Here is a 12668-nt window from a genome sequence, read left to right on the forward strand (position 1 = left end):
ATGTAATCCATCTGCACAGACCCTGTAGGTATTTTCCACTGACTAGCATAGAATCTGCTCACTGATCTTGGATTGAGGAAACAACAAAAAGCTGTCAATTTTTTACACTGATTCTTCTCTCTGACAGATATTCATACTAATTCCTTTATCTGCTATAAATAAGCACACCTGGGTATCAATCCCCTAATCCAAACTGCACCAAGATACACAGTACCTATCCAACTATTACCAACTATATAACTTTTAGTTGAATAAGAGTGGCAATAAAACTTCTGCCACACTTAAGGGTAGTGCAAGAAGCTAACATGCTCCTGTGGGTGCTCTTCTTCAGTATTTGAGAGTATTAGCTCAATAAATGAAGGTCAGCTTTAAAGCAATTTCTCAACAGCAAGTCTAAGAAAAGAATACCACAGAAGCAACTTGAGAATCTATGAGAAAGCTTTTTCCACTACAGTAAGTTGCTTTGATGGAGCACAAAATCCATCTCTGCCTTGCAAATGAGTGATTTATGCAGAGTCTGGATACATCAGTTGATAGTCTTACTTTACATCCAGACTAAATCAGACCTCTGAAACTCTTAACCTAATCCTTGCCTTCTGTACTATGTCATTATGGCAATTTGTTTCCAGGGTTACAGTATCTATTTGCTCAAAGGAAAGCCAATATGAACAACTGCCCTGAATTTTAGCAGGAAAAATGCATTCCTAGTGTAATTCCATTATCTGCATGGTCTTGTATCAGGGATAATTTAGCCTATTGAGTTTTAGCAATATCTGATCAAGCCACACTATCTTCATTTGTAGAATGACAGTGAAACCACTGTGCTTAAAATCAACCATTTCTTTATGTGCATCTTTCTTTAAATGTACTGGCAGACAGAGAAATAAAAAGCTGAATTGGGGCATAAGTTGTCCAAATATTCCAAAATTCAAGGAAACTTCTTACAGCAAGTAAAGGGATAGCCTTGGTCAGATATATCACGAATTCTTTAGAGATGAGGTGCAATCATGCACTGAATGTGAGTCATGATTCACTGGATCTTTTGTAGCCAAGTAATTGATAATCAATCTGTACAGTTACAGTTGCATCAATCAATCAATCAATCAATCAGTCAGGTGTCTGCAACGTAGAAAGATCATTGCCAGTCCTCTCTCTGTGACAGGATGATTTATGAAGCTGAGAAATTGCCCTGATGCAAACAAAAAATTTCAGACTAATCCAGACCAGGAATACTTCAGAAAAATGAAAGGATTGTGCAGCGTTTGTACAGATGAGCCCTTCTTCTGTAGGTCAGCTTGTTTAACTAGACAGGCTGGCAACAGTGAATGGAACAGAGTTTGTCAAAGCCAGGAAAGGTGTGTGAGAGACAAACCAGGCCAGTCCAAATTCCCTCTTCAGGAAATGGTAACGATTTTACAAAACTTGCATAGCCACAGACTTTAAAATGGATCCAGGAAAGAGTGCTTCAAAATCTACTCCTGTGCCAAGATGTAACACTTTTCACAGATGGAAGGAGTTTTACTAGATAGACAACTTTAGCATTAGGTCTCATCTATTCCAGCTACCTACTATGACAGATTAAAGGAGCTGAAGTGCTGCATTATTTTGGGGAAATGCAGGTACCTAATCCACTTTAATAGAACAGAGAAAACCCTAATCTTCCTCTGACATAAAGTCATTGAAATCAATTGTGCTTCACAGATGTGAAAGTGTAATAATACTCCAAATGTGCATATGATAAATTACCTTTTCTTCATTAGATGGAAATATTAAAGCAGTATGGAATTGAACATTGCTATAGGGAATGATCAATCATTTAGAAGTGCAGCTTTAGCATTTTCAACGAACAAATCTGAAACAGGTTCCATAAGAGCAAGGAAGATGAGAAGATAATTATCACTGGTAGAGGAAGAATATAACACTAATAACATTTGTATGAAGTATGTACTCTCACCCAGATAGGAAACTCCTTCTTCTGGTGTGATTGTTCCATATTTAACCATCATCTTCACAAAATCAATCAGGGTTTTCATGATAGTTATCAAGGTCTCTTTCTCTTTTGTCTCTGTCTCTGTGTGAGGGGATGAAGCAAAACTAGTCAGACTTGAGGCAACTTGGGAAAACTGTTCTGCAAACTGCACAAACCTCATGCATAAAGAATGACCTACTCATTGAAAGAGAAAATGCTGTGCTGGATTAGCAAAGAGAACTTACATATATGTTCCTTTTAAAACTGTTCCTGCAAAGTACAGCTGAATATACTTTAAAACATCAGGGGCTGGTTCTTTACAGCTTTTTGTCTTGCAGGGCTGTGTTATGGAAGGCCAATGGTATTAATTCCATTTTACAGCTAAGAACACTAAGCACACAAAGATGGAGTGACCTGACAGTTCAAATTTATGGTCAGGGAGCAGATATAGGTAGAGTTTTCCAGAGTCTCTGTCATTTTTCTTTTATTTGTTGCTGAACTATTTAGTAGATCAGTCTGGCTCTGTACGAAAAAGAGATCCTTTCTCCTACAAGATCCATGGGTTCAGTGACAAAAATATAAAGTGTCCCAAACGAGATTGTTACTGTGCACAAGTCCATGACTCACATACTGGGACAACAAAACATTACATGGCTGGGAGGATCATGACTTCAGAATAGGATACAAAAAAATTATTTTTATAAAAATCATCAATTTTTGCCCACACTTACCTGCTTCTTAGCTTTTCTGTTCCCACTGTGCTTATGTGCTGAACAATATTTCTGCTCTTTCTGCATTAGCAGTGTGAAACTCCCCCATCACACAGTCACACAAGCTCTCCCCACTCCCCAGGCTGTCACTGAAGGACCCAACAGAGCCAGGGGCAGTGTCAGTCAGGGACAGTCAGAAACATATTCCCAGCCTTGGCAGAGGGCCAGCTGCTCTGGAGAGCTGCTGAACAGGCTTTTTACTGCTGCCTGCAATTTAACACACCGCTGTAGGATGCAACTGAATCCCTCTCCTCCAGCTTGATACAACCCGACAGGCAAACACATAAAGCAGGAGATGTGCAGACAGTGGACCCCAACATACCTTCCTGCATTGTGAGTAGAAAAAGGAGAAGAACTAGCATGCAAAATTGCCATGAGAAAATTAAAAAGAACAGGAAGAAAAATATAAAGTTTGTAGATTGGACTTGAGCAAAATATGCCCTCAGGTTTTTCATTTTAGCTCTCCACTCAGGAGTTTATGGGGACAATTTGAAGCAATATTAAGGCTCTTGTAGGACGAGGGATCTACAGAAGAACCCCCCTGCCAAAAGTTAAGAGAGTGTGTGGCTGCAGAATGTGGTGTGTGTAGAGGGTGCTGACACAGGGCTGTGGCAAGGAGCCACAATCTTGCCTGCAATAACTGGAAGGCAGTGATGTCCAGCACCGGAATAGGAAGAGACGTGCAGGGCTTTCACTGCAATAAACAGCAACCCTGTGGTTTGTGGAAAGGCTGGGAGGCTCAGACTCATTTACTGGTACCATCACTGTGAGGATTCTACTGTGGCTTACTCGTATCTCTGTCGGCTTAGAAGACACGGATGTTACTGGAAGGATCTCTGGAGAAAACCATTTGCCAGTTTTTCATCGTGTCCTTACGGGAAAGAAAAGAATTCAGGACTCCTGGATCACACAGCACAAGATGGCAAGGGCTGTCTAGGTCACACTCTTTGCCATTCTGAGTGCTGTTCCTCCCAGTGTTTTGCCATCAAAATCACTAATCAAATTAGTTTCTGCTATACATCTTACAGAACATTTTCAAAGTACATGGTCTCTTGCAACTAGGGAAGTTGTGGGGAAGAGAAAAGAGCAGGAGAAAACAGAGAATCTTAATTTTAAAAGTTTTTCCTAAATATTTCTGTGAACACCTGACAAGCTCACCTGAGTTAAGACTTTTTAATAATGCGTAAAAATTTGGAAAATATTGGAGGTCTTCAAAATTATCTTCAGAAGGCAGCTCATTTCTTCTTTCCAACACATTAGATGATGACCATGTGTTATCCAGTGTATCATCAACTTCTTCATTAATGAAACTATCCTGATCAGATTTGCTTGGTGTCTCCACATACGACATAATAAAAAAAAGATATCTATAAGCACATTGCTTTTGGTGATAGAGTTAATAGAGCAAAAAATTCTATCACAACCTTCTATCACAACCTCAAGGACAACCAACATTGTCCTAATTGCAAGGTTAACACTATATTATTTTCTCGAAGTTATTTCAATTGACATCTGGCTTAAACTTTAAAGTAACTCATGATTCTTTTTCCTATTGGACAGAATTTCTTTAAGAACACCTCTTGTTTCCAGATTGAACAAACTATTCCCTAAAGAAAGCAGTACTAGTACCATTTGGCAAGCAAGACAAAATTATTAGCTAAGAAATTACCATTCTTTCCTGTTGTTTTTCTTTTGTATCACTGTCTGCTCTGCTTGCAGGGTAATCAAAATCTTCAGACTCCTTCTCACGATCCTTTGCTTCATTTGCAATTAGCTGTTGTAAAACCTCTGCCACTTCATCTTCCAGGGTATAGGCCTGACTCTCTGTGATCTGTTAAAATATTTGTGCAGAGTATTTACAGGATACTGTGCTTTTTCTAGCTCAAACATCAGTATGAAACCTGATATCAATATGAAAATAGGTTTGCTTCAAAGCTGAGCACAGCCTAATGAGGTGTAATACCTGTGAGTGTGCATAGATGTGTACATATACACATGTAAACACATCTACATTTATAACACACATATATATACACAAAGAAATACACTTCAAATGTGTGTGTATACATAAACCCCACCCATTCACACATACAGCCTCCAAACCAAACCTCTTTAGGGCTTAACACAGTGGAGTGTAGCTTGAAAGATGGAGCTGCAAGCGTGGCACCTCCCTGTATGTGTGTCCATGGTGTGTATATAGAAATACATATGCTCTGCAACACATCTATGGGAAGTGGAATAATTACTACAGTATATAGTAATATAGAAAGGGAAAAAAAGCAAATAGCTTTCCATGGTATCATCAAAATGTTTTCTCTTTGCTTCATAACAGCTGTCACTTGAACAAGAACTCTCCCATGCAGCTGTCCCACAGCTCCCTCTGTGACCAGCGGGGTGCAATACCCAACTGCAAAATCTAGTGCTCAAAAGATAAGGTTAGTATTTTAAAATATAAGGATCCTAAATGGCAATGGCTAATGCCATTGAGACATCCAGAGGTCAGAGACAAATCCAGTCTTCCTAAAAATCTGGAACATAATATATCCTCAACTAGCCAGCAACATTATGTGTTTGCTGATGACACTAATTAGCATTAGGTGGATAGGAATGAGCTCAGACCTTTCCTCCTTAAGTATAGAAAAGAAATTAATAATAGAAAAGCACTCAGTGAAAATCAGAAGAGAAATTAAAGGAAAAGTGAGGACAGACATGGGAGAAGTACAATCAGTGAATGGTTTTTTAACATCAGAAACATTCTGCAGTTTGGCCTATTTTGTTGCAAAGACATCACAGAAACAACAACGTTATTGCAGAGCTTAACCAGCCTGCCCAAACAGCTCTAGAAATTTGCTTAGAGCCTGAGTCCCACTCGCTTCAGACAAAGTTTGCATCCAAATTGTTTTCTGAAAGAGCATTAAACCAATCCACAAAACAGCTGAATGACAATTACTGAGATACTTACTAGCCCCAGATTTAGAAGTTTTGAAACAATCTTGTCAAAGACTCCTCTGTCATTTTCCTCATAAATTCTTGCAGCAATTTTTTGAACAATGTCTTCAGCAGTCAAAGGAGTGCCATCTAATTGATGGAGGCCATCTGGATCATCTGAAAGGATTACAGTTTCACTGTGTGCTGCCTGTCCTAACTCATTTGGATTGAGCATCTCGTAAAAAATATCTGCCCACATCTTTTTCTCTTCAGAACGAAACTGCATTTTTAGACACATTAGGAATATATTTTGATACACACTTTGCAAGCTATTAAATCATTCACAAGGAAAAGTTCTTTGTGTTTGTTTTCCACATCTGAAAAATGTCATTCTGATGGGCTCTCCTGAAAGAGCAGAGATGAACATTAGGAGCTTACTCTCCTGTTTATAGAAAAAATTAGTAGAATGAGAGAGCACTGCTCCCATATCCATTTATTTGTGTCTTCCTGGTATCTACTTTCATTGTATGGCCACTTAGATCAAAACAGTTCATGACAAATGGCACACAATCTCGTTTGAATTTCAGCAAATTAACTTTTAATTATGTAATTGTTACCTATGGCAAATAACATCATCATGACAATGGGAATATGATGGGTGAGCTTTGGTCTGTGATCAGCATACTTTGATATAATTAAAAATATCCTGAGCTAAATGCTGCTTACAATTCTCAGAGGACTCACCTAAACTACAAATCAATTAACTACTCCTGTAGCAAAGGCAAGTATTCTTTGGCCTTTGGTAATTTCTTTTAGCTTTGTGATGATAAGAATTATCTAAACCTGCACATAATATTTGGAATCAATATATGTGGTTTAGCTGTAGTAGTGCTTCTTCCTCACAAAAGAGAATAAATATATTTTCATTCAAAACTATGTCCCATTTTCCTTCTGCCAAGTCTAAATTGCTAAAAAGCATTACAAATTACACAATCAGATTTCCCTCCATGGAAGACTGTTAAAATCAAGAGCAATTCTTTTGTACTGTGTTTCAAAACCTAACTGTAATACAACAAGCTTCCACACCTGGAAAGAATTGAAACTGCACTCCAGTAACAAACAGAGCTCATGTTTAGTGGTGAATACAACATTCATGAAGGCAATCAGTTTGCAAGAGAAATCTAACCTAGAAGTCACTGAAAGATGATTATGGGATACCTTGGAATTTATAATCCAGCCCGCTTTTAGTGGAGTCATAGTCATCCACAAGCCTGCGGTTCTTGGTGGAGTCTGCATCATCAATGGCCAGCTGCTGTTCATACAAAGAGCTTCTAATTGACTCCCTCTCCTTTTCATTCCTCTCTCTTTCTGCTACTGATTTTAGCAGGTTCAGGTCATCAACAAAGGAATAATTCCTGAACTCTGGCTTATTTTCTGGAAAATATATCAATGCACACATAACATAAAATCTTATACCTCTTTGAATACCATGATGAATATTGCTATAAAACCAGAAAAAATATTTTACCTGTGGGAGCTATTTTCCTATTCTTGTCTGCCTCAGCTTCAGCAATCTAATACAGAAAAATAAAGCAAACAAAACAGCAAACAGGCAGAAGGAACAAAATGCATGACCTCTTAATTCACCAGTATCAGCAGAAGGCTTAATGCCTGCTTTTCACTCTTAGTAAGAAGTTTGACTGAATAAGTAGAACAGGAATAAGCGCTTGGCACTTTTGTCAGCACCACCCATCCTCTGATCAGAATCAGACATTATGAGAAGCTGCAATACACTTTCCATTTTAAGATAAATACCAGTTACATTTTCCTTCTTCATTCCAAGCTCATGCTATATTCCCATAGGATGTCAATAGAAAGGGGTGGCATATCTGTGAGCTGTTGGAGCTAAAAATCTGCTTTTAGAATACTGGACAGTGAAACTCTATATGCCAGTCCTTAAAAATGATTGAAATCCTATTTTGTATCTAACCCCATCAATAATGGGCTTTACTGACAAATCTATTTTTCACCCATTCATTAGCTGTTCATGATATTCATGGATCCACTACTTGAAAGGCTAAAAATATTTATAGGAGCTTCATAAAAAAAAAAAAAAACCCATTTAAATATTTTTTATTTCACTCACCTGTTCCTCCAAAGGTCTTTCTACACTTAATTGTCTGTTGTGTATAGCTTTATCTAGAATAAACACACACACACACACACACATATATATATGCTCAGTTATATGATACATGCAACTACAAAGAGACAGCACATTTTTTTCTTAATTTATAGTTTTCTCCCATAAAACATGATGTCTTAAATGGGATGCCAACTGTTAGTTCTTGCAAAAAAAAAAAAAAAAGTCAGTGTTCCTAGAAGAATGACAACACAATAAAAAAAGTCAAACCTTTAAACAAAGCATGACCGGGGCAGAAAGAGAGATTCTGCAGAAGACAGAAATACAGATATAGGCTCAGCAATCTCTTTCTGATCAGAAAACTCACGAATCAGGGGAAAAAGTGCTGGAGGAGATTGACTAAAATAGCAATAATCGGATTGGCACAACCAAGAGATTAAAAATCTCTTCCATCCAGAATACCGCAGGAGACAGGGAGCAAGAAAGACTTGTGCAGACACTGCTGTAGATCGGATGAAAACATTGCTTGGAAAAGATTCACAAAATTCAGAGCTTTTCCCTCTACCAGCACCTATCCCTTCACTTTAATATTAGATTGCAACTTCAGTGATCGGTGTCTTGCACCACGAATATTGTTGCTTTAGGATCTCCTTGCTTTTAGCCAAGTGGAAGGAAAGTTTTTCCCATCCTCTGTCTCTACCCTGCAGAACTTTCCCCATCCGCAGCAAACGGCGAGCAGGCTCCGGGGCGGGCGCTTACCTGTGCCCGCGGGTCTGGGGAAGCCGTGCCCCCGGCTCGCCAGCAGCGCCAGCAGCTGCAGCGCGACCGCCAGCCCGAGGAACATGGTGCGGCCGCGCAGCCCCGCGCCGGGGCCTGCCGGGAGCCGCCGCCCGCGGGAGCCGCCGGCCCGGACGGCGCTGTCCGGCCCGCGGTGCTGAAGCTCGGGGAAGCCGCCGCCGCCCGGGGCTCGGCCCCTCGTCCCCGCGCCCGCAGAAATGGTCGAGCCCGGCCCCGCCGGCGGCCCCGGGCACGGGGAGGAGCCGGGGGCGGGCCGGGCCCGGAGCATGCGCGGGCCCCTCGCTCGGCGGCGGGGGGCAGCGGCGGGGCCGCGGGGGCGGCTGTGGGACGGCGGCTGTGGGACGGCGGCTGTGGGACGGCCCCGGGGCAGCGGCTGTGGGACGGCGGCTGTGGGACGGCGGCTGTGGGACAGCGGCTGTGGGACGGCCCCGGGACGGCGGCTGTGGGACAGCGGCTGTGGGACGGCCCCGGGGCAGCCCCGCGGCCCTGGCGGCGCACACCGGGCCGGGAGCCTGCCTGCACACGCGGGCTGGGTGTGAGGGCAGACTCGGTCCCGCACGGGAGGCCGGTGATTCACTGCCGTCTGCTTAAAGCCTTTCCGCGGCGCTGAATTACGCAGCAAAGGCACAGTCGTCAGTGACTCTCTTTACGACAAAGAGAGGACACGGCAAGTTTAATTACAGCACATCCTGCTCTTTAAAATTTAGGATTTAAAAAAGCAGTAGCAAAAATGACAATAAGCATGTAAGCTGTTTCTGAGCGTTTTCAATATCGAAACGTAGCACTTGTAGACACAGAACACCAACGAATCCCTAGGGATCAGAGGAAGACATTTTCACAGGTTCGCGGCAGAACAAAGGATTGCAGTGGTAGCCCGTTCCAGAACTACAGAAGCTGCTTCCAAAATAAATCACAGTGTTCTTTCTTCAAAAAAGACCTCATCATTTTGTAGTCGCAAATGCATACACTCAGGGAGCAGATGAAAACACTTTAACATTAGAAATGTCAGTGCTTGTTGACTGCTAAAAATGGCTAAAACCTATTTGAAAAGATGAAAAGGACCAGTGCTTTCACAACTGAAAACCAGGAACACAGCTGAAATGTTCATTCCTTTGTCAATGAATACATACACAGTATGATAGCATAAACTGGGAAGAACACACAAAAAAGTAAGGGAATGATAATTAACTGAGCCACAAGCGCTAAAACAATTGCAATTTTTTTCCCATTAGCAGCCACTGTGTATCATAGTCAAGCCTTTGCATATAAGTTAGATAAAATGATGCTCTATTTTACATCAGATTCACTTCTATAAATTAGTCTACCACATCCAGAGCAATGAAAATAACTTCCAGAAATGTACTGATAACCCCAGCATCCTCACTTATCACCAGGCTCCTATTCTTGGAGCTCAGCCAGAGTTAGGAATCAAAGTATATTTTGGATAAAAACCTTTTCAGCATAGTTGTATGTAAGAATAAACAGCTTTATTTACACATTGCTTGGTAATCTACAAGGAAAACTATTTTAATAAACAGATCCTTCCCTCATTTTAGAAGCACAGAAGACAAGTAGCTTCCACTAGGGAGCATAGAGTAACCTCCTCCCCTGCCATCTTCAGCAGATGTGTATGTAGGAACCTCAAAACTACAGAATATTGCTGGTAAAGAAAAATGGAAAGATCAATTCTTCCTTCAGTGTGGCTTTATATTTCATCCCAGTCTGGTATTAATTCAACAGTTCATTGCCTGTGTAATGTTTTCAATGTTACAAAAATGTGTACTTTCTCTCCAGGTACCCTTCCCGATATCTCCTTCCATTCCACTCAAACATTTCCCACAACGCATTGTAAACGTGCATCCATTGCTACAGCTTTACACATTTGTCATTCAGTCAGAAGTACTGAACAATACAAAAGCAGTGAATGTATTTTGAACTTGCTGAAAGGAAGGTATCTGTAAAGAAGTGAGACCAGAAAGGGAGCTCTAATTAGAGACAACGGCATGAAGAAGGTGCAGGTCAAAAATATGCCTGTTTATGTGATATGTCTACATATGGCTTTTTGTGTGTAATGATACCTCTATGGTGTTCAAATGTGTTTATTTTATAGGGTATCCTTCTGTTTATGCGATAAATGTTTCTATTTCTGTGAAATCTTTTCTATACTATTTCCCAGATCCATACGGTTCATTTCCTTAGTGCTAAAGCATCTCCTGCTTTGGCAAGCCTCTCTTACAAGGAATGATGAGAAGAACAGTGCAGGGGCTGGGACTGATGGTGGGGAGAGAAGACAATTCAAAACCTGCCATCACTAAAACTTGGGACACAAACCCTTTCCGTGTTCCTGGCACTGCCAGCCCCGTGCTGCAGCTGCGAGCACAGAGCACACTGGCACTGCCCCCCTCTGCTTTGGCACACTGGGCCCCCTGCTCCTCGGGGGTGCCCTGGTGAGCCTGTGGGACACGTGACAGATAATACAGTCTCTGCTAATTATGACAAAATAGGTTTCATCCTCATAGAAAAACGACTGGGTAAGAGTGCTGTATTTGTTTCTCATTACACCTGTTTCATTTGGCATCATTTACATCATCTACTACTACACACTCCCCTGCCCAGTGCAGACAACACAGTGAAGAGCATAAGCTCTTCTAGTTTGGATTCTGTTTTGGCTCATGCACAGTCAATCCATTTTCTATTCTGGAACTATTTATTTCCAGTGATGTGAAATGAGCCAGAAAGAATACCACTTGCCTATCAGATGCCAAGGAGAACTTAGGGGAATGACAATTAGAATGTTTCTTGCTGTGGTGAGAGCAGTTGATATGAAGCCTAGAGAAATAACTGAAATGCAGGCTTTCAGTGTTATTTTTGCAGTTGTTTTATAACCACACTTCAAAGTTTTTCCTCTAGCTGATGAAAAAAGAAGGCAGATGAAAGCAGGAAAAAAGCGCAACAACCCACCTTGCCAAGTTTATGCCTAGATGGTAGACATTCCTTGCTTCTGTGGATTTGCTTTTTCTACTTTATCTCATATCATGCAAATGATATACTAAATAACACAGTGCTTAAAAGGAAAAAAAAACTTGGAAGAGTTACTGGTGGTCTTTATGCAAGGCATTAGGTGCATCTATAATCATCTGACAATAAGTCATGTATTTTGCACATATGTGTGCACTATGAATAGTCCTCTTGATTTCAATGCAATCATCAACAATTAACCATGCACAAGGCTGAAGGTTTGTGCTCTATGAATCATTTTACACACAGCATTTATTTATACACCACATAAATCAAAGACAAGGACTTAAGACTCTAGAACCTCTAAAAGTAAAAGAAAAAAGTCAAAGCTAGTGCATTTAGAGCATTTATCCAAGTTCCATCAACTTTATCAGCAGCTTTTCCTGTGCTTTTTCAGCTTACATTTTTGGTCTGCAAAGCTTACGAGTTTTTCATGCTTCTACAATGGAATGTGATGTTTTTACATGACCAGTTTTTAACTGAGATATTCTTAATCAACTCATTTTGTAAAGTGGACTTCAAAAAATACTGGCCCGTATCTTTCACCTTAGCTTCAAGGAAATGCCCACTTTCAATACTTTTAAAAATAGTGACCTCAGTTTGTTCCTATTGGGCTTTTCTTTTTTTCTGATAATAAATCAATTTATAGCTTTGAAATTCAGAATGATTTTCTGTCCAGATGTATGTAGGAGATGGAGGGATACCTTTTCATTGGAAATACATAGCTTGGAAGGGATTATTTCAGTCTCTTCCCCACCCTTTCTAAAAAAAACCCCCAAAATTACCTTTAACTGAAATACAAGCTCCCTGGTGAAAACCTTCCCAAGAGGACAAACCTCTGCCAGGGGTGCAGTAATCATGTCAGGATCAGCCCTCTGGGAGCCTCTCAGCCACGACAGACCTCTCGATGTTCCCACCTACACTTTAAGAATAATATTTTTCATAACTGGGCGCTTTGGATTGGACATTTGTAAGCATTTCCTCACGGAAAGGGTGATTAGATATTGGAATGGGCTGCCCAGGGAGGGGGTGGAGTCACCGT

General features: G+C 40.8%; 1 protein-coding gene across 4 annotated transcripts in view; it reads right to left on the reverse strand.

The window, feature by feature from the left end:
* Window positions 1-8800, reverse strand: part of SCG3 (secretogranin III) — a 28403-nt gene extending 19603 nt beyond the window's left edge. Inside the window, exons 1-8 of one of the 4 annotated variants that reach the window (XM_042039610.1) lie at window positions 8570-8800; window positions 7814-7866; window positions 7196-7241; window positions 6886-7101; window positions 5702-5844; window positions 4409-4570; window positions 3898-4075; window positions 1955-2071 (exon numbers count right to left, since the gene is read on the reverse strand). In XM_042039610.1, the coding sequence (XP_041895544.1) occupies window positions 1955-2071; window positions 3898-4075; window positions 4409-4570; window positions 5702-5844; window positions 6886-7101; window positions 7196-7241; window positions 7814-7866; window positions 8570-8654 (1000 nt within the window). In that variant the 5' untranslated portion in view covers window positions 8655-8800. The remainder of the gene's footprint in view (window positions 1-1954; window positions 2072-3897; window positions 4076-4408; window positions 4571-5701; window positions 5845-6885; window positions 7102-7195; window positions 7242-7813; window positions 7867-8569) is intronic. The other 3 variants (XM_042039609.1, XM_042039607.1, XM_042039611.1) reach the window with 3 other exon arrangements.
* Window positions 8801-12668: the final 3868 nt, after the last annotated feature.

The sequence above is a fragment of the Corvus kubaryi genome, unplaced genomic scaffold (assembly GCF_017639235.1).
Source record: "Corvus kubaryi isolate FWS band 111438036 unplaced genomic scaffold, C.kubaryi_AGA036_p1.0 37394, whole genome shotgun sequence".
Classification (NCBI taxonomy): domain Eukaryota; kingdom Metazoa; phylum Chordata; class Aves; order Passeriformes; family Corvidae; genus Corvus; species Corvus kubaryi.